The sequence below is a fragment of the Protopterus annectens genome, chromosome 6.part0 (genome assembly GCF_019279795.1).
Source record: "Protopterus annectens isolate FY-2018-M chromosome 6.part0, PAN1.0, whole genome shotgun sequence".
In the NCBI taxonomy this organism is placed as follows: Eukaryota; Metazoa; Chordata; order Ceratodontiformes; family Protopteridae; genus Protopterus; species Protopterus annectens.
In genome coordinates, this window is record NC_056737.1 from 765,723,381 (window position 1) to 765,745,586 (window position 22,206).

General features: G+C 40.0%; 1 protein-coding gene across 1 annotated transcript in view; it reads left to right on the forward strand.

The window, feature by feature from the left end:
- Positions 1-22,206, forward strand: part of ACTR10 (actin related protein 10) — a 757,243-nt gene that overhangs the window by 676,448 nt on the left and 58,589 nt on the right. The window contains exon 12 of the mRNA XM_044074447.1: positions 15,162-15,363. Within this exon, the coding sequence (XP_043930382.1) occupies positions 15,162-15,363 (202 nt within the window). The remainder of the gene's footprint in view (positions 1-15,161; positions 15,364-22,206) is intronic.

Sequence of the window (22,206 nt, forward strand, 5' to 3'; positions counted from 1 at the left end):
ATTGAGGTGTAAGGAGTGGGTTTGTGTGGTGGTTATTTTTTTTATGAGTGATATTGGACTAGCGTTGGAGACAACAGGCTGGCATGGTGAGATCAGAGACAGGGAGGAGGCAGAGGGGGAGTTAGTGGAGGTTGGTGACAGGGAAAGGCAATATCTGTGAGCAAAGGGAGGAATGGTATGTGTGGAGATTGGGAGAGAGGAGGATGGCTATGAGAGGGAGAGGGGTTTACAGAAAGGAGAGAAAGTTTTTCTAGAGAGTATGGGACAGAGGAGGGACACAATTGTTGAGGGCAGCAGACAGGATGATGAGGTTTAAATACAGGAAGGCTGTAAGTGGGAGGAATGATTAGAGAGATAGGCTCCTGTTAGGTGAGTGGGGAGAGGCTGAGAAGGGGTGGGAAGGGTGAGGAATAAAAGTACCAGGCATACTGGGGTGGGTGGGATGTGGGGCGGGTGGGGAGGCGGGTGAGCCTGGAACCAAATGGAGCAGGTCAGCTGGACCTTGAGGTGTGTGGAGAAAACAATCAGTGAAACCTCTTGGTCTTTATTAGCTGCAGTATATGGGTTCAGAGACTAAATTGCAGGGCTGTGAGACTGAAAATACAATGTTCATGGTGTACTTTTACAGTTTAGTAATAATAATACAGAATGTTAGGGTCAGCTAGGTTAATTAAAAACATAGAGTGATCCAGATTTACTATGGGGGAAAGACTAAAGGTGTCTTTGGACCCAGGTCAGCAGACTAGAGTATATAGGATTACAATACAGTTTAAGGTATTAACCTTAGCCAAATGTAGGTTGGACTCCAGGAGAATTGTTTTTGGGTATAGCTGCAGGAAAGCTTTCTTCAGGTAGAAAAGTCTTTAGTTAGGTTTTTAGAGGGGTCTACCTAGGAACAAAACATACATTGAGTGAGAACCTTACTAGCATAAACATCTATCCACCAAGCAAGCAGGCATTTCAGAATTCACTTCATCCAGAGAGCATACAGTAAGCAGCAGCTCCATATGTCTAACAGAAAAACTGCTTCGTTTTACAATATGGGTCAGTAATCCTTAAGACAAAGTTAGATCTTGCTGTGTTAGTCTACAAACTTGCCTGTACAACAGGCTACAATGATAGGGTACAATTACACCACATTACTGTGTTAAAATCAGGCTTCCATTCGTTATGCAGCAATGTAAGTTACACATAGAACTTTTAAGCCTGTGCTCAGTACAGAAGCTTTCTCGGCTGGATATAGTGATAAACGAGCAGCAAGACAACAGTTAACTGCTACTTTCTAGTTTAAAACAAACTTATGATTGTGCATAAGGCAATCAGTGTAGTTAGGTCAATATAACATAGAATATTTATTACAAAGCACAAATATCCGCTTCCTGTTACATGTACAAGGCACAGAACTATAGAGGAAGCAGTATGCTGTTGGTGTTACAGGCATTCCACAATTGCTTTACGGTGTTGCAGGCATTCCACAACTCCCATCCACTAGGAACTATTGCAATCCAGACAGACAATATGTTGTTGTATATAAACAAGCAAGGAGGAGCCAGGTCTTACCCCATATGTCGAGAGGCCCAAAGAGTATGGCAGTGGGCAGTCTCTTCCCAATGCTTTCTAATAGCAATGCATATCCCGGGGAACTCCAGCATTATAGCAGATAAACTCAGCAGAGCTATTCTAATACCTCATGAGTGGTCCCTAAAACAGGAAATTGCAGAGCAGATTTTTTGCCAGTGGGGGCCAGCCTTGCTGCGACTTTTTTGCCATGTCAATGAATGCCAAATGCAGCAGCTACTTTGCCCTGATCCACCCTCCAGGGGAGTCACCAAGGGATGTACTTGTAGACAGTTGGTCCCCAGGTCTTCTTTATGCTTTCCCTCCTTTTCCCTTGATTCCCAAAGTCCTTCAGAAAGCCAGCACGTTGAGAAGCAGGTTAATACTCATTGCCCCATACTGGCCTCATCAGATTTGGTTCCCCTTCCCATGGCCCCATCTACAAGAGGAGCCTTGGGTTCTGGACTCAGTTCCAGACCTCCTGACTCATCCATCAGGGATGCTCCATCTGTCGGTCCAAACCTGCAAACTGACAGCTTGGCTGCTCCACTTCCACTCCTAGGCAGGCTTCCGAATATTTCTCCCACTGTGAAACATATTCTAATCTCATCCCATAAGGCGACAACTAGAAAGCTTTATGCTAGCAAATGGAAAAGGTTTTCCTGTTGGGCTCTCAACAATCACATTGATCCTTTCACAGCCCCCGTCACATCTATTTTAGACTTCCTAGCAAAACCTTTTAACAAAGGTGCAGCAATGGCTACCGCACGAGTTCAGCTGGCTGCTATATCAAACTACCATATTGGAGAAATGGGATTCAAATTCATGTCCCATAGACTGTGCAAGGCCTTTTTGAGAGGTACTTTCTTGCAAAGGCCTCCAGTAAAATAACCTCCAGCTCCTTAGGACCTCAGTTTGGTATTGTCTACTCTAATCCTTCCTTCCTTTGAACCTGTATCATCTTGTCATATGAAGTTTCTAACATGGAAAACAATCTTCTTAGTAGCCATCACGTCTGCCAGGAGGGTATCAGAGCTCCAAGCATTAGCCATACATTCCCCCTATTTGATTTTCCACAAGGCTAGAGTGTCCCTGAAAACTAATTGGTCTTTTCTTCCCAAGGTATGTTCTGAGACTAATCTAAATCGATCCATTGAATTACCAGTGTTTTTCCCAAACTATGGAAACAAGGCAGAATATAGATTACATCAAATGGATGTACACAGACAATTATGTTTATACCTGCACAGAACAAAGGAACTCAGAAAATCAGACCAATTATTTGTATCTTTGTCAGATATGAAAAAGGGCACCCCAGTATCTAAAGTCACGCTTTCAAAATGGCTTATTGATTGCATAAGCTTCTCGTACACATCTCAAAATAGAGAACTTCCAGGGAAGATGAAAGGTCATTCTACAAGGGCTGTTGCAACCTCTTCAGCCTTTCAAGCTAAATTACCCATAGATTCGATTTGTGCTGCACTGACATGGGTAAAGCCTCATACCTTTATTAGTCATTACAAAGTGGATTTGGCCTCCAGAAACAGGGCTTCCTTTGGATCCACTGTTCTGAAGAGTATTTTCCCTTGAGCCACCCAAGAAAGAAGGTGCTAGGGACGCTGTCCCATCCAGCAATGAATGAAGGCGAGATAAGGACAACATAACATTAAGAAGTTATGTACTCACCATAACGTTCCATGTTTGTTGTCCATCTAGCCTTCATTCTTGCACCCCACCCTCCTTCCCCCAGCCTTCACTCCTGGAGGATCAAGAGGTCTAAAAAAATTGGAATTCATGTTCGCTGTTTCTCTTCCTTGCCTCCTTTAGTAGATAGGAGTTTATGTAGGAACTACTCGTTTAGGATTTGCAAACAAGATCTGGGTAATCTTCCCAAGGCATGATGAATGGATAGGGTATAGCCTCGAGCCAGTGGAAGCTCTCAAGCTTTAGTATTGGCCGAGTTGGAACTGATTCTTGGTTCTGAGCCCATCCAACAATAAATGTGAAGGCAAGATGGACAACAAACATGGAACGTTATGGAGAGTACATAACTTCTTATTTTTGAATAGGAGTGAAAAAAATGCCGGGACAACTTTTCACAAAAACATAAGAGACCAAGAGTGGCTCAAAATAATTTAGCTGTCATGTGATACATAACCAAAAAAGCACAGCTTCAATGATTTAAAAAAAAAACATGCAGATAGTAAAAATAAAGCCAAATTCAGCACAGTCTACATATTTTTGCAGGTGTAGTCCAAATGTCAACAACAGTAACATAACAAATTGTATTATTAATAACATTGGTAAATATGAACTGCAACACAGAAAAAACATGAACTAACTGTGGCTGTGGCACAGAATGAAAAATCATCACCCAAGGGAGAAGCAGCTAAAGTATACCTAGTGACCCCTCTGTATGTGTGTGTTTGTGTGTGTGTGTGTGTGTGTGTGTGTGTGTGGATCTACTTTTATTTTCAGAATTACTAAAATACCGAACGTCAAAATATCGAGACCAGAATGTCGAAACTGTAATGTATTGAATTTTCATGTTTCCGTATTGCTTAATACCGAAATTGCAGATTAAATTGCATTTCTAAGGTTTGAATACAATAATGTGCCTTTAAGGATGCGTATGTTGTACTTAGAAAGAAAATGGCTGGCGTAACGTTGCACACTCTGGGAAGCTTCGTAGAAATGTTTTACACTACTCAATCATGAAATAGTAAGTAAGCTGTGATTTTAGAAGGATATATCTATTATTTGGAACATATAATTTGGTAAAGTATAGTTTTTGTAGCGAGTTAAAACACAGAGCTGCGATTCTCATACAGATGTGGGCATGCTGTGGATTTTACCCTTTCCCTCAATGTAGTGCAATCTCAGAGTTGCTATATTTAATTTGCAGGGGGTGGGAGTTGCAACCCCCTGCAAAAACATAGAAAAATCAAATTATGTTCTCGGACTGTTGGGTGATGGGCTTGATCAAGGCAGGCTTTCTTACCGCGTGCCTAGTGGGGTTTGGACATACAGCATATCTATTTTAAAAGATGTGAAATGTTAAGTGAGTTTTTTATAAGTTATTAAAAGTTTGTTTTCTGTTCTGAAGTGCAAAATGTGCACACAGTATTTATTTTATTGGATTGGATATTGTATTTGTTTAGTTTCTTCTTCTTGTAGGGGAGTAATGTAACTTCAATTTAGGAAGTTTCAATGTTTTGAGGATTCAATGTTGTAGTCGAGCATATACACTTTCGGTATTGTGATAGTACGCGTTTACAGTCTCATTATTGTGAAGTTCGATATTTTAGTAACTCGAAATATGAAATCAGAATTTGTCCCAATCCACATCTCTTTGCAGGTACAATCCAAATGCCCAACACAGCATAATAAGTTATACTAGTAATAGCTTGGTAAATATGAACTGCAACCAGAGAAACATGAACTGTGGCTGTAGCACAGACAGAAAAATCATGACCCAAGGGAGAAGCAGCTAAAATTTAGTACATCCTGACCCTTCATTAGATTTTATATATGTATGTATACTGTGCTTAAAAGTTTAGTTGTACATTGCAACACCTTTTGTACATGAAGTTTACATCATATTGACAGCTCCTTGTAACAAACTGTTTTGATAGCTAGTGCTAATTCAGTGAACACAAGATCATCTGCATAGCAGTGTGGGCCTTAACTGTCTGCTAATAGCACAGCCAAGTAGTATAATAAGATAACCAAAAGGTACCTTGCTAAAACCAGCCACAGAATGGGCAGTATACAGTAATGTATAAAATAATTTAATAATTTATTGACAAACCGGTATTACTTAAGCGCTTTTGGCCCTAAATAGAGGACTTCATATTTTTATGAAGTGAGCTAGAAAAAAAAAGACTAATGCCCTTTATAGGCACAAGACTTCTTGTACAAATAATAAGAAATTTTATTTATTTGTATTGGAAAAGGTGGCCCAGAACCCAAGGGATGTCCCCTGGAACACAATGTAGAGTACAAGGAGTTACTCTGGCAGATCCATTTAAATGCCAGTGAAAGACCTGGTTTAAATGATGCCATTCATGTAGCTAGTGCTCTGAAGCGCAGGGCTGCCAAGTTATTGGTTTATATAACATTTTTTTAATATAATTTATATGGCAAAATTCTTTTGTAGTTTCCTGAGTTCTGTTCTGGGATGAACTCTGTGTGACAGTCACTATCTGTATATCTTATAGCGCTTGTTCTGCATTATATATGCATACAAAGCTATTGCTTTTTTATTGTGATGTTTAACTTGTGTTTTTGTTTTAGTTTTGCTTTTATCAGGTTTCTGCATACATATTTATTGTGGTTTTAATGTAGTTATTCAGCCACCTTTTGTAATGATTATAAAACTGTCTTGTAAGGCTATTCACATTGGGAGGAATTTGTGCTTTTAAAACTTAATATTTACTGTTAGTCCCTCTATAATCCATTGGCTTGTGACCGGTGTAAGGCTGAATTGAATTATTTATTTTATGCCCTTATTTGGATGGTTTTCTTCCCAAATGCTGTATTTAAGAGTAATGTTAATTTGGTTTTCAGTTCTGATGAAGTTCCATATTTAGGGAAAAAAGCACTTAACTATTACCTGTTTGTCAATAAATTATTTTATACGTTACTATACACTGCCTGTTCTGTGGCTGGTTTTAGCAAAGTACGTTTTGGTTATTTGTTTTATTCTTGGCTGATACTTCTGTGGTTATTGGTTTAAGATACTAGAGATTTACACTGAGTGTGTTTATTGGTTAGCGACAGGGGTGTGCTCTATGTGACAATATAGGCTGTACCTCCCAGTGCCTTATTTCAGTTGTAAAATGACCCTCAAACATAACAAATAAAGATAAATGCAAAGTGTAAGCAAGTAAGCAGCAGAAGAAAACACAAATTGGAAAAAATAAAAATAAAAAATAGTCCCTTGGATTAAATTGCTTCTGAGAGTATGAGTCATACTGAGTTTATCTGATACGCACAAGGTAAGTTTGATTCTAAGCTTTGGGATGAGATTTATTGCTAGGCTTAAAATGGTCCACAAGGGCAGATAGTCCAGTACTAACCTATGAACTTACACACACACACACACACACACACACACACACACACACACACACACACACACACACACACTCACACTTCTTATGTCACTGTACAAAGCAAACCAGGATAGGTATATATCTGTTTTGCATGCTAGCCATAAATAAAAGAAGTGTATGATTAGCTTCATTTTAATTATAAACACAAATTTTATAAAAACCCAGTAATAATCCTTAATATCAAATTCAATAACTATTTGTGTACCACTTTACATATAGCTATCTTATTTTATTAAATCTTGAGCTGCTTAAGAAAGAAAGGTTTCCAAAGCACTACAGCAATCTCTGGCTCAGACATACGGTATAAAACTTTGAGCAGCACAATTTGTTATTCTGCAAATTTGCAGTAATTATGATTATTTCAGGGTATTTTAATGGAGACCTCAAGAAGCTTATTAAGAGTAGAGTGCAACAAGGTCGCATTTTTGATTGGACAAAGCCACTTTTGACTGATTTTCTCCTTAGTTCACCTAGGCAGAAAATGGACTTTCAAGAGGATTAAGCAACATGTGCTGAATACCAGCCCTGGCCCCTGAGGATACCTCTCAACTGTCCATATTTTTGCAGAATGCCCAGATTTTAACCTCATACAGTTTGTGGTTTTCTGGCAAATCGTTGAGGACTGAATTTGTTAAATAATGACATATGTTTGTGTTTCAGACTTCATTTCTTTCAGAAATGCACAGTAATACAAATTCTGTTATTCTAACAGCTAAGTTTAATCTTTATAAATGCAGTGTTTAAAACCTGTCCCTGTTTTTGTGTCTTTGACCCGATTATTTTAGGCTTTGTCAAGATTTCTTGTGATAAGAGGTTGAGAGGTATGCTTCACTAACACTGCTTTCATGAAAGAGAGAGAGAGACATATGTTTCTTTTTTCAGTGACCAAGAAAAGACTAGTGATATAAATTTGGAGGGTGTGGGTGGATCACCCCCACATTGAGGAGGCAGGGGAACCCACCCCCATGTAAAAACACTTATATTTCAGTGAACTCGATCATCAAGGAATTTAATCTTCCATGAGTCACAGAGGAGAGACTTACTATATCCTTATTTTAAAAGCAAGGTTAATATACATGAAAATTATGCAAGGCTTTGTTGCATTGTTTGCTTTCTTTCTCTAAATGTCCTGGATCCTTTCAGTAGTTTGACCATTTCTGCACAAGCACTTGACCGACTGCAAAATGAAACATTTCCTCAAGCAAACCCCTTCAGTAGTATGTCCAAATATACAGAAACACTTGACTGACTCCAAAATGAAATATTTCCCCAAGCAAACCCCTTCAGTACTATGTCCAAGTTCACACAAGCATAAAAAATTAAACATTTCCGCATGCAACCTCCTCAGTAGTTTGTCTGCCTGTCTGTCCATGTATTCATAAGTATGCAAATGACAAAATGAAACATTTACCCCAAGTGACTCCTTCAGTATTCTAACCAACTGTTTATGCACAAGCACCAAAATGAAACCTTTACGCAAGTGACCCCTTCAGTAATCTGTCCAACTATTTATGCACAAGCACGAAAATGAAACATTTCCCCAAGCAACCACTTCAGTAGTATGTCCAACCATGCACAAGTACCAAAATGAAACATTTCTCCCAGCAATCCCTTCAGTAGTCTTTGCTTGCAAGTATGCACAAGCACCAAAATGAAACATTTCCTGAAGCAACCCTGTTGGTAGTATGTTCAACTATGCGCAATTGGCAAAAATGAAACATTTCCCCCCAACAAACCCTTCAGTAGTTTGTGCATATATGCACAAACACTTCATTGACTGCAAAATGAAACATTTCCCCAATGACCAGTTAAGTAGTCTGTCCATGTCTGCACATTACTGACATCAGAATGAAAAGATTTCCCCCAACAACCCCTTCAGTAGTCTGTCCGTGTATGTATGCACAAACACCAAAATGAAACATTTCCTCAAACTACCCGTTTAGTAGGTTCTCCAAGTATGCACAAGCACTAAAGTGAAACATTTTTCTAAGTGATCCCTTCAGCAGTATGTCCAAGTATGGACAAGTACCAAAATGAAACATTGCTCCCAACAACCCCCTTCAACAGTCTCACGCTCAAATGACATCAAAGTGAAACATGTTTCCTCCCAAATAATGACCCCTTCAGTAGTCTGGCCAAGTGTGTACACCCAAGCACCAAAATGAAACTTATTTCCCCCAAGTAACGATCCCATCAGTAGTCTGTCCAAGTATGTATGTTTAAGCACTAACATGAAACATATTTCCCCCAAGTAATGACCCCTTAAGTAGTCTATCCAAATATGTTTGTACAAGCACCAAGATGAAACGTATTTCCCCCAAATAATGACTCCTTCAGTAGTATGTCCAAGTATGCACAAACACCAGAATTCATTTCCCCCAACAATCTCTGTAGAAGTGTATTCGTTTATGCACAAAAAGCATACTAGTAAGTAACCTTATTTACTTCAGAGACTCATTGTTTTTTTTCTGTGCCCACTCAGTCTATCCTGCCACACACCAAGTGTGCGCACAGCGAGCAATTTCAATACCCAAAACAAGATATCCCTCAAACTCCTGTGGGTACTAAAGATATAACTAAACAGACTGCTTTTATTGCATTGTGGTACCACCCCCTCCACCTACTCAACCAATCACAGGTCTTTTAGGGACGATGCATGTAAGGTAACACGGGGGGGGGGTTGCTTGTAGGACTATCTCGGATATCCACTAGGAATTATGAATTGCTGTTGCATTAAAGGGGAAAAATAGATATTTAATTAAAAAAAAATTTTTTTTTAATTTTACATTGGTGCATTGCACTCTCAAAAAGACAGCACCCAGGGTGATTGCCCCTTTCACCCCACCCTAGCTATGCTACTGGTTCACGGGAGCTGAATTAAGAGATTCCATGCAATATTTAATGACTTAATTGCATGCTTTTAAAAAATATATAAAGAAAGACATCACATCAACACATTTGGCAGTTAATGTTCTTTACATTTAAGGAGTTTGGGAATTGAATGTTACTGCCAAATGTGTTGGGGAGAACAGTTAACTAATTGATTATAAATTCATTTTCAGAAAAAAATGGCATATGTAATTGGGTTTCCACTATAATCTGTTCAAGATGGAGTTCCAAAATGAATGCCTTATGTATGCATTGTAGTGCGTTTAATGTTTAGGGGCTTTGAAGAGGTTCTGTGCATTTAAAGAAAACTTGGAATATGCCCGATCTCTCTGGAAAAAAATGTACACCATACCTTTTTTTCACAAATGTGGTAACTCCTCTGAAATAAACTTTAAGCCTATCGCTGTCTTATCCCCCACCCCAACCCAACCCCTGTCTAAAATTCTGGAAAAGTGCATATGGCAGCAAATCTTACAATACCTTATTTAAGAAAATCTACTGACCTCTACCCAGCACTGTTTTCACCCATACCATAGAACAGCTACTAACCGGGTTGCCGCCTTAGATAACAGTCAGTCAAACTATAGATAAAAATAACTTTGTCTCTTCCCTATTTTTAGATCTCTCCAAAGTCTTGGACTCAGTCTTTCACTCAAAGTTACTCTCTAAAATATATGCACTTAGTCTGTCTAATACAACACTCAGATGGTTTGCTAGCTACCTTTCTCACAGTCAGCAATCTATAAACTGGCTTTCTACATACTCCTGTTTTATCCCAGTTAATATCAGTGTAACCTGAGGCTGTGTCATTGAAACGCTTCTGTTTAACATCTTTATTAACTACTTAACATAGGCCACGGTGGTGCAGTGGTTAGTGTTGTCGCCTCACAGCAAGAGGTTCTCTGGGTCGATTCTCGGCTGGAGCGCCTTCTGTGCGGAGTCTGCATGTTCTCCCTGTGGTTGAGTGAGCTTTAAAGACATCCAGGTGTGTGTGTGTCTGTGTGTGTGTGTGTGTGTGTGTGTGTGTGTGTGTGTGTGTGTGTGTGTGTGTGTGTGTGTGTGTGTGTGTGTGTGTGTTGGGCACCGGGCTGGCAACTCAACACTGTAAAAACCCCACTGCCAATCAATCTGCACACCGGTGATCCACTGTGGCAACCCCTAACCAGGAAAAGCCGAAATAAATTGTTATTAACTACTTAACATACATCTTCCCAACAGGCTTCCCTCATCCAATACTCAAATGACCCCATTCTCATCTGCTCATCAAATACTCTTCCCCAGTTGCACTCCATTACTCAAAATGCCTTCATATCCATTGCACACTGGCTTTGTGAAAACAAGCTCTTCCTAAATCCCAGTAAAACCAAACTATTAATGTTTCTCCCCAAATCTCTTAACATCTCTCAAAACACCTTTAAAATAACTTGTGTTAACCACACTGATAACAGTAGTTGTAGCTCATACCAAATTACTAGGCATCACAATTGATCAGCTGAAATCTGATCTTCATATACAAAATTGTATAAAAAACATGGAACAAGATTGCTATACATATTAGACCAAAACTTACGAGTCCAATTTTTAAGCATACCCTAAAACAGTACCTTCTCAATTCAAGGCTCTGTACTTGCCTTTCTTCAGTTTAAACTGACTGTTTTCCCCTTCCCATATTCTTTCTGTTCTACAGATCTAAAAAAAAAATCTTTACCAACTCCTCCAGAGTCATACTGGAAAACACATACTTTCTACTTTCTCTACAACATGCCTCACCAATTCTTAATAATATTCAAATCTCCCTCATCACAAAACTTGAACCATGCTACAAGGTAGCTAGATTTGCAACCAGTCTGCCATAGAAAAGTCATCATTGCTGTACTCTGAAAACAATAAACTGGCTAGAGTTGCCCAAATACCTCAAGTACAGTCAAATGTTACTTGGTCACAAAATGATATATAATCTTTTCCCTTGTCCATCCACCAGTAATGTTCTCAAACAGTACCTTCCTAACTGTCCACTTTGTTCATCTGTGATACAGCTTCTTGAAACCCATAAACCTAAAAAATAAAATAAAAAGGACACAGTGTATACTCCTGCACAGTAGCCAAAACGTGTAACAAGATTGCTGTGAACATTGACTTCAAAGATGAAAGATAAAAATCAAGGATAATGAAGTAAAGACAAGAAAGGTGAGACATTTGTGCTTCCACAAGTACCTGTTAAAGAGAGGAATTTAAGGAACTGTTAATGGAAAATATCCAGGAGTTATTACGAAAGATGGAAAGTAGTCTGGAAGTTATAGCTGGAGAGTGGGATAAAATGAAATTGGAGTTCTTGAAGAGAAAATAAGGGCATACCTGGATATTATGCATGCGCTTATAAAGATCGCTGTTAAGCAACTGATTTTTGATAATATTTTCAGAGCACAAAAACTGGAACAATAACTTGGGCAACAGAAACCAGAAAGGGCTGTTGCCAAACTTAGGAAGCCTATAGCAATTAAAATAAACAGAGATCCTGTAGAGGTGTTTATTTTGGAAATTTTATGAACATTTATATAAAGTAGAGAAGTGGGGAAATCACGAAAAACCACAAATGGAAATACTTATAAAAGACTTACATATTCCAAGTTTAGAGGCAGTTGAGGCTCAACAACTAACAGTTAAGATAGGAAGAGATGTTCAGCTTCATATAGTCCCATTTCAAATTTAAACCATGATTATAAAGTGTTTGTGTCTATAATGGCTAAAAGAATAGCAAAGATTATACTAAAATTGATAGACATGGACCAGTGGGGTTTTGTGGAGGGGAGGCAAACATTTGATGTAAGAAAATACTGCAGTTATTAGTGGGGCTTGATGCACAGAAAGTATTTGATAGAGTAATCTGGGACTTTGAGTAGGGCAATGGAAGCATTTGCATTTCCTGATACAATAATATTAATTAGAAGGATATATGAGGGATTGGAGGCAAAAATCTAAGTGGGAGGGTTTCTGTCTGATAAGCTCTGTCTGAACGGAGGAACCAGATGAGGGTGTCCTCTTTCCTCTTTGTTATTTGTGATATATTTAGAACCATTGGCAAAGAAAATAATGGACTTAAAAATTAATGGATATAATTGGTATGGTGTTCAAGAGAGTTGACTTTAGACCTTTGTATATATTTACAAGTTTGTTAATAGTTTGTTTTATTGTTAAAATTCTAATAAAATGTTTTATATAAAAAAGAAGAGTTGGCTTTATTTGCAGATTATATTATTTGGTACCTGATGGAATGAGAAAAGGACATCTCAGTGTTGTGGAATATTCTGAGAGATAGTTCCTTTTTTGGGGGATATAAAATTAATGAGGGTATAACAAAGGCTAGAGCTATAAACTATGTATCCATACATGAACTGGTCCAGCCATACCCATATTTGTGAGAACATGATAAAATGAGGTGTTTAGGAGTATGGATTAAAAAGGATTTGTTTATGGCAGCTAAGGATATGTGGGAAGAGACTAAACAAAAGATAATACAAAAACTGAAAAACTGGAAGCTCTTGCCTATGGATATGGATAGCAAGATAAAAGCAGTAAAAAAAATGTTAGTCCCTTTAATTTTATACACAGGTCAGGCATATTATATCAACCAGAGGAGAAATTGTGGATAGTAATTAATAATGAGTTGAAAGATTTTATTGGGGGAAGAGGGCAAGAGTCAAGTGGGATAAATAGATAATAGAACAAGGAGGTTTATGATTACCTGAGTTGAACACAGTTAAGGCCCTTATATGTAACACTTACAGAAAGATGTAATTTAAGCAGAAAGGGATGATGATAAAGCAAGGGGATATTCAAGAATTAAGAAAAGAATGGGATTTTGGACACAGATTCTTAAAGAAAATAAAAGTTATACAAGATATTATATTAATAAAGTAGCAGAAGGTATACTGAGAGCTAAGCCAAAATGAGAAAGGCGATTCTGCCAATAGGGATGATTAGGGGTATAGAGAATAGACAAGAGGGAGCTGGAATTTACTGGGGGAAAATGGCAAAGGAACTAAGGTATTTGGAACAAATAATTAGAGAAGGAAAGGTAATAGATGGGAAGAGAACAAGCAGACATTTGGATTACAGGCTAGAGACTGCCTTCCCTGTCGGGGATTGATATCAAATTATAGACTAAGAGAAAGGGATAACAGAATCCCAAATAAGGCTGATTGAATTTTTGATTGAATCTAGAACAGAAGATGCTGTTAAAGAAAGGATAATTAGTAGACCATGTAAAATATTGCCCGTTAACTATAAGATTCAGAAGAGATTAGAAAAGATTGGGAAGAGAGCGACTAGACATGCAGTTCACGAAGAAACAATGGGAGGACATATGTGTGGCTCTCAACTATGTAACAAAATCTAAAAAATTAGGATTTTGACAGAGATACTTTTATGCCCAAATCCAACTCCGGAGAATTTTTCCTCAGGGAGATGGCAAATTTTGAAAGTGTCATGGGAAAGAAAGAGGTAACTGAGAACAGTTACCCTATTGAATTGTTACCTGATCTGTGACATGAATGGATCATGCTGGAGAGACAAATATGTATCCCAGAGATTGTCCCTCCTCTAGAATAGGCTTCCTATTCAAGTGAAGCAAAGCCCATCCCTGACCGTCTTCAGGCGCATTCGGGACCGATGGATGGGAAATCGTAAATTCACGCCTGGGGTGGCACCCATGTCCCTTTTGGACAGAGACAGTCTGTAAAAATAGTCAAAATCCTGCTTGATGAACCTTGCCATCTTTCCCATAGGGATATAAAATTGGGTAAAATCTGGGTAAAACTAGGTAGGCTTGTAAGGACTCTTGAGCTGTTAGCCTAGTAATCTCCTATGAAGCTATGAACATATGTTTTGGGAGTGGAATGAGTTGGCAGATTTTAAAAATTCCCTACAGAATACTCTGTCAGGAATACTGGGAGAACAAATGAGTGTAAGTAAGGAAAATTTAAAAAGCACTTTCAGCCTCTTTGTTTACATAATCACAGCTGGAGTTATCACTGACAGTAGAAACGGTCTTCAGAATATGCAATACTACTAGCAGAGTCAGCAAATGGATAATAGTTAGAAATCTGTTTATTCCTACAACAAAAGTATAAAACAGTTACCTTGCTTAGGTTAAAATCAGTGCCCTTTGGGAAGACAGAGGAACAATGCAGTCAGAGTTGTTAATTAATAGAAACAAGCCATATTTTTAAAAGCAATGTGAGTGGTATTGTTTGTGAGCTTTAAGTACATGAATTATATTTTTGCTGGAAAGAGGTAAATGTTATGGTCATTTTACAGGAAAAATGATGTGGGATATAAGGAGAGTGTTTCTTCACTGAAAAGGTAATAGGTATGTAGAAAAATGTAAACTGAATGACTTTTTAGATGTTAGCCATCTTCAAGTATAGATAAGACAGTAATTAAGTAGGGGAGCAGGGAAGGGAGTATCTGTTAGGTTAGAAGCAAGGTTGAGCAGTATGGCTATTCAGTGATATTAGTTTCTGATGCTTGTACATCAATATGTAAACTGTGGATAGTGCATTTCTGTACTTTTTCACATTTCTGTATTTTTCTGCATAGTGTCCTATAGATACAAGAAAACACTTGGCTGAGAACCTGGTAGTTATAGGAGGCACAGCTATGCTTCCAGGATTCCTACATCGATTGATGGCAGAAATTAAACATCTAGTGGAGAAACCCAAGTACAAAAACCTGCTTGCTACCAAAGTTTTCAAAATACACACTCCCCCTGCAAAGCCAAATTATGTTGCCTGGCTTGGAGGTAAGTGGCATTTTTCATTTTTAGTTTTGAATTCTGTTTCCAAAATAATTTTATGCTCAGTAGAACAAATAGCAGTTATCCTCCTTTTTTCTTAATCCTAATGGATTGGTGTCCATCAGCCTCAGACAGTCTATGTTAGTTGTTATATTATTGAAGATAGGTAAGTAGCCCTAATGCTTAAATACTACCATTGGTCAGAAAAGTATACAAACATCATCTGCCATTAGTACTGCTCTCTTTTTTTTTTTCTTCTTCTTGTTTTTTTTTTTTTTTTTTTGTATTCAACTGCATTATTAGCTTTCATTTTTCCCTTTATACTACATTACTACCTTAGTAATTATGAGAAATGAGCCCCGTCTGTAAGAGGACAGGCTAAGTTGTCTGTGATTTTGATATCTTTGACTTAAACTGTTGTTACAGTGTCTTCTTTGGCTTCTTATTGAAATGTAGGCACTCAAAATAGAGTGCCAAAAAGCTGAAAAAAAAGATTGAAAACACAGGAGAAGAGCAAATCTTCTCCTTAAAACTTATTTTTTTCAGGCGGATGGCAAGCTCTTCCACACCCCCCAAACTTATGTATACCAGCTCTTGAGATTTCCATACCTCAGAGAAAAAATAATATTCCTGAGAAATGGCATCTCAGACTTGGTATATGTAAATCCATTCATTTGGCCATTCAGTCTGCATGTTTCAGTATTCACTGTAGTGGGTCCCAACATTTCAAATGGTTACAGTCTCCTTTGCATCTTTCATCTGTGGTCCAAAACTATGCGAGCTACTTTAGGCTGTTAAACTGTAGCTAACACTGTAATGCATTGCATAGCATATACTCCAGTACTGGAAGGTCAACGTTTATTGAAATCTTTAAATTACTTTAGCCTCAAAGTTTATAGAGCATTCAGGCTATTATAAGCTTAAGAAGTGAAGGAAGTTCTAGACATTGAATCACATGAGACGCAGATTTTCAATCAAATGGCTCTTTTTGGTATTCTTGCTTTGCTTTTTATAAGTAAGGATGTCTTGACTGAATTCACTGGTGCAGTATTCCAAACAAGAGGGTTATCACCACTGGCATCCAGCCAGGGTACGAAAGCTTAACCTTCCCTAGGATGTACCTCCGACATGTAATAGCTTGTGAGGGCAGGGATATATAGGCAGACATATGAGCATATATCCTCAGACTATCTCGCCATTAGTCCAAACACAGGTCACATATCTATTGGATTGATCATCATTTATTCATTTAAAGACCTATAAGTGCTTCATATTACGTCAGCTAGTAGAGGTAATGGGGAGCCATATAACTAAGGAAGCTACTCCCACAGAGAAAGATGAACCGCAGATCATAATTTCAGAGGGACCAGAAGACATCTCGCAGATTCTTTTTAGGGAAGAGCTGCCCAGGAAGTTAATTCAAGTATGCCAGCAGTCTGAACCACCTTGCTTGGTTCAGGCAGATGTCACATCAAAGACAAAATGACTAATGGACAGATGCACCTTCTAAATGCTTTACTCAATCCATGGGTGGCCTCAGATTATCTATGATATGATCCCATTTATTCTCATTAGGGTAATTTTAAATCATCAACCATGAGATGAGTAAAGCTAAACTATAACCAAATGGACTAGCTTATAAGCACAAAAAGGGAAATTAGCTAGGCTTAAAATCTCCCGCAAAGGCAACTAGCCTAATACTTCCCTATGAGCATATAAAAGACTAAGAATGCGTCTTCTCCTCACCCATCTAGGGAGGAGGAATGGATAGATTTTTCTCAAGGCCTGCTCAAGGTCATTATGGCCCTGAAACCTCCTTTCTTTTCTGACCATCCTTCTCCTCCTCCTACACCCCAAAAAATTACTGTGGATTCATATTCTGAATAGGAAGATGCCTCTGACTCTGATCGTTCTCTGGCATACTCCTCTCAAATACACTGCCCTGGCGGAATCCCTTCTGATGATGAAGACTCCATTTCCCCTGACTCTTCTGTTGAAGAAGCTTTATTTGGAGAGACAATTATGAATATGATAAAGCATTTTGAGTAGGAATCTAGACAGATTACAAAGGTCCAAATATTACAACCTCTTGGAAATGGGAGCTCCAGCCCCTTCATGTGTCCCTTCAGTTCTGGATTGGATGCTTTCAGGTATTCCTTATCTACCACTGATTTGCAGCCTTCTGTCCTCCCAAAAACAGAATTTATAATGTTCCAGATGAACTTAAGATCTGATGTTGTGCCTTTAATTCATCCTCATGACTGGGTTCAGGATCCGGCTTTTTCAAAGACTGATGCTTCCTGTCTCGAGCTCTACCCACTCCCATAATGCCCTGCATCTCCCTAACTCCTCAGATCTCATTTGCCACCTTCCAGCATGGACATGGTTGCCTTGTGTTCTTGATTCTCAGATAAGTACTACATGTGTTTTCCTTTTTTCTTGCCTTAACCTCCGCACTTTGTCTTTCTAGTTTTTAAAAAGGTCTTGCAGTTACTGTTTTTCTTCTTTTCTTCCCCTTCTGACTTTATTTGATGAGTAGTTTGCGTTGGGGCCCTCCCTCCCCCATGGGTCTTTCGCTTTCTTTCAAAAAAAAAAACATTTTTTCTTCTATATAAGTGTTGTTCTCCCTTTATGTGCATGTGTGTGAGTGTGCTTGGTGGTCCGATGCTTTATTTTTTTTCATTACCAACATTTAGCCAATTGCCACATGTGTCATGGACAGCAAATCAACCGGCTCTAAGTGTTGCTCCTCTTGTGGGCATAAGATTCCAAACTCCATGCCCACGAGAGGTGTATGTGCTCACCTCGAGCAGGAGTGTAAGGTGTGCGTGAGGCTTTAACCTCCGTGCCCTGGCAGACAGGCACAACAGATTGATTTTACGAGGAATGTTGCTTTCCTCTGGTGCTCAGATCCCTGCCAAGCCTGGCCCATCCAAAGATCCCAAACAGGGAAAGGAACATTGGAGGTGAGCCCCTTCTGCCTCTGTCTCATCTCCCAAACTGGAGAAAAGGTCCAAGACATCGGATCTACTCCAATCAGATCCGAGAAAGAGCAAACCTTCAGGTCCAAAAGGCTTCTCTGATCCAACATTGTGTTCTTTGGATGTGATTTCCCCTCAGATCGAGCCTCTTCAGATCCTAGAATGTCAGATCCCAAAGAGGTTTTGGAACGGTCAGAGGTTCTGACTATTAGGAGCACCCCTTCCTCAGCGGATCCCAGAGCTTCAGATCTGAAGCCTCTGAGCCACAAACCATGGCACAGCAAATCTTCCTCTCCAGCCAGGCTGGCACAATTGCCTGTAAGGTCTACTCATACCTCTAATTCTTCCAGGTCATCCAGACTTTCCTGTTCAGATATGGACATGATGATGCAGAGCCTCTTGAAGGCTCAGATTGAGATGGAGATTTTACAGTCTCCATCCCAATTCAGATCTGTAAGAGCACCATCCCCCTTTCCCACCACTCTTCTTCTAATCTGACCCCTGGCTTCGGAACCCCAGATTATAGATACCCAGTGAGAGACATTGTTGGATCAGAGAATCCATACTTCCTTGACTACAGCAGTGTCACAGACCTGCTCATTTCTGACTCTGTTGGAGCAGAGTGGGTCATGGACCCGAGAGGTCAGTATTGCCTCTGGGGGATTGATCTCAGCTCTGACATGGTCAGATCCATCCCTACCTCTCGGAGCTTCAGCTCCTGACATTTTGGGGGCAGTGTTGTCTGGAGGTGTTGGATCCAGGGTGGTGTCCACGTTCTCCTCTGAGACTTTGTCAGCTCTGAGGAGGAAGGAGGAATGATCCCTGGGTTTGTCAGCCTTCCAGGTGGCAGAGAGGGCATTCTGTAGGCCTAGAGTTGTGCCCCCCCCCCCCGCAGAACCAGTCCAGCTTCTGTCCAGTCTGAGTCTGGCTTCTGTATGTCCTGTCCACAGTCAGCACACCCAGCAGGCCTTCTAGACTTTTTTTCCTCAAGGAATCTCCCCTTCTTCTGAGTCCTTCCCTGAGTCCCCCACAGGGGAGGTACCGCGGAAGAGGACCTGGAAAGGAAGCAAGTGGATGCCCCCTTGGAGTTATTAACCGAATATACAGATTTCAATGAAGGAGAGGGGTCCCCCCAATCACCACCGGAGGACATCTCCTTCAGAGATATTTTGGAAATTCTGAATTGTAAGGGTGGGTGGTCTGTCCAAACCCTCCTCTTCTGAGGAATCGGTCTTTCTGGAGGCCTTTGGGATGGGCCTATCTGTGTCCTGGGTGACTCCACCAGTGGATGAACTTATTGATTTGGTGTCCTGCCACACTTGGAAGGAACCTGACACCATGGAGCCCATTCCCAAGTGAGCAGATAGATATTTGAGCCCCCCTGCCGACCATCTTCATTGGAGTAAGGCCTTCCCAGTTGATGCTATCATAGTGTCAGCAGGCATGAAGAAGGAGCTGGCAAAACAATGCTCCACTGTTCACCCACCAGGTTGAAGAGTACTCTAATCCTCATTGGCTCTTTCTGACCATGTCAGGTATGGTTCCCTTTTCTCTGGTCTCACACCAAGTATCCACCATGGATACTGGATCCCAGACAGTATCTGATCTCTCATCCAGCAGAACATCACCATCCCAACCTCAGATCCCTAAGACTGACCACTTGGTTCCTCCAATTCCAATTATTTTAAGGCAGTCCAGGCTAGCTTCCCCAGTCTGTAACATAATACTTGCCTCACAGAAGCCTTCTGCCAAAAATGCGTACCACAGCAAGTGGAAGAGATTTTCCATCAGGACTTTAAACAGGAAAATAGACCCTTTTTCATTTCCAGTTTCTGCAGTTCTTCTCTTCCTAAGCTCGCTCTTTCAACAAGGTGCCAGTTTCTCCATGATTAAGTTGCAGCTGACAGTGATTGCCAATTTTCATGCCACAGAGGACCTAACACCCATCTCCATCACCACATTGTGTAAGGCCTTTATGAGGGGAATTTTCCTACTCAGGTCCCAATTAAAGATTCTTCTCCACCATGGGACCTGACCTTGATTTTGCAAGGCCTCTCTCAGAAACCTTTTGAACCAGCTGCCTCCTGTGGTCATAAGTTTTTGTCTTGGAAGACTGTCTTTTTCGTGGCCATTACTTCTGCCAAGAGGGTATCAGAACTTCAAGCTTTGTCTTTCAAAGCTGCCTACCATCACCTTTTTCAACGACAGGGTTTCCTTGAGGACGAATCCTTTTTTTATGCCTAAAATAGCCATGGAAACAAAGATTAACCAATCTGCCAGTCTTTTTTCCCTAATTACTCCAGCAAAGGGGAATACATGCTTCATTTACTTGATGTTCATAGACAATTGCATTTCTTTCTGCACAGAACAAAGGAATTCAGAAAATCGGAATAATTGTTTATCTCCTTTTCACCCAGCTGTTTAGGCAGAGCAGTGTCAGAGGTAACTCTGGCAAAATTGATTACTGACTGTACTTCCACCATTTATCCATTGAAAGGGATGTCACTTCCCCATTCCCCAGAAGAGCATTCTACACAGTCGATGTCCACTTCCTCAGATTTTTCAGCCAGGACATTTATTGACAAAATTTTCGCATCCAGTTTGTAATGAGAAACAAAGGTATGTCATCTCCAGAAATAGAGCATCCTTTGGCTCTGTGGTGCTCAGGCATATCCTTACATAGGGGCCACCAAGGAACTGCGTACCTGAGAACTCTGATCCAGTTGTGAGGATGAATGAAAGAGACAGCATCAGATTTAGAAGTTATGTACTTGCCATAACTTGGTGTCTGGGTTGTCCTCTTTCATTTGTCTTCACATCCCACCCAACCTTCCCCTTACCTTTGTATCTGGAGGTACCTGGAGGATGTTGGAATCCACATATCCCCTTTTCTGAGCTACAGGTTTGGTGACATTCTTGTTAGTGACTGGTGTCTTTGTGTGGTGTGTTTCCATACATATATTTTTCTTTTTTTTCTTCCCTGCCACCTTTTTTTCTTTTTCAAACTCAGTCTGAGGAGTTAGGGAGATGCAGGGTATTATGGGAGTGGGCAGAGCTTGAGGTAACGAGGCATCAGTCTTTGTAAAGGCCAGATCAGATCTGAGGATGGATCCTAAACCCAGTTATGAGGACGAATGAAAGAGGACAACCCAGATACCAAGTTATGGTAAGTATATAACTTCTAATTCTACAAGAATCCTGTGACAGACCCATCTGCAGTATCTTTCTGTCTTATGAAAACCTTCACAACCTCTCCCCAACGCCAGTGCCCTTCCCTCAGACAAAAACAGTACGGCTATGGATAGATGGGGAACATAATTTATACCCCTCCTACTGTAGCATTCAGGGCTATTCATTATCAAACCCAGATGACCAAGTACCTGTTATTCATAATCAACTCCTTAAACAAGGTTGTTGTTGTTGTGTCTTTCAGCTTATCCCGGTTAGGGGTCGCCACAGTGGGACTCCGGTCTGCTAATGTTTGGTAGTGGGTTTTTACATGCCGAGTTACCAGCCCTGACGCACAACCTTCAACGAAGGCACTTCCATTCACACATGCCTCCAGACAGAAGATGATTTAGCTGAGAATCGGTAATGATGGATTTACAGGGGCCAGATTCTAAACAGCAGATATTGTCCTTAATTAATCAGGCTGCTAAGGTATCCAGACCGAGTATAAACTGTAGTTATGATGCTGTAGAAGCTTTTTCTAGAGTACCTGCTATTGGCTCTGTCATTCGCAGGTATGCATGGTTGTGCAATCACCCCATGCCAGAAGACTTCAAAGCCTTACTTATTGAGTCTCCTTTAGACCAGAACCTTTTATTTGGTCGACAAGCTGACAACTTATTTAAAGGCTGCAAGTGCA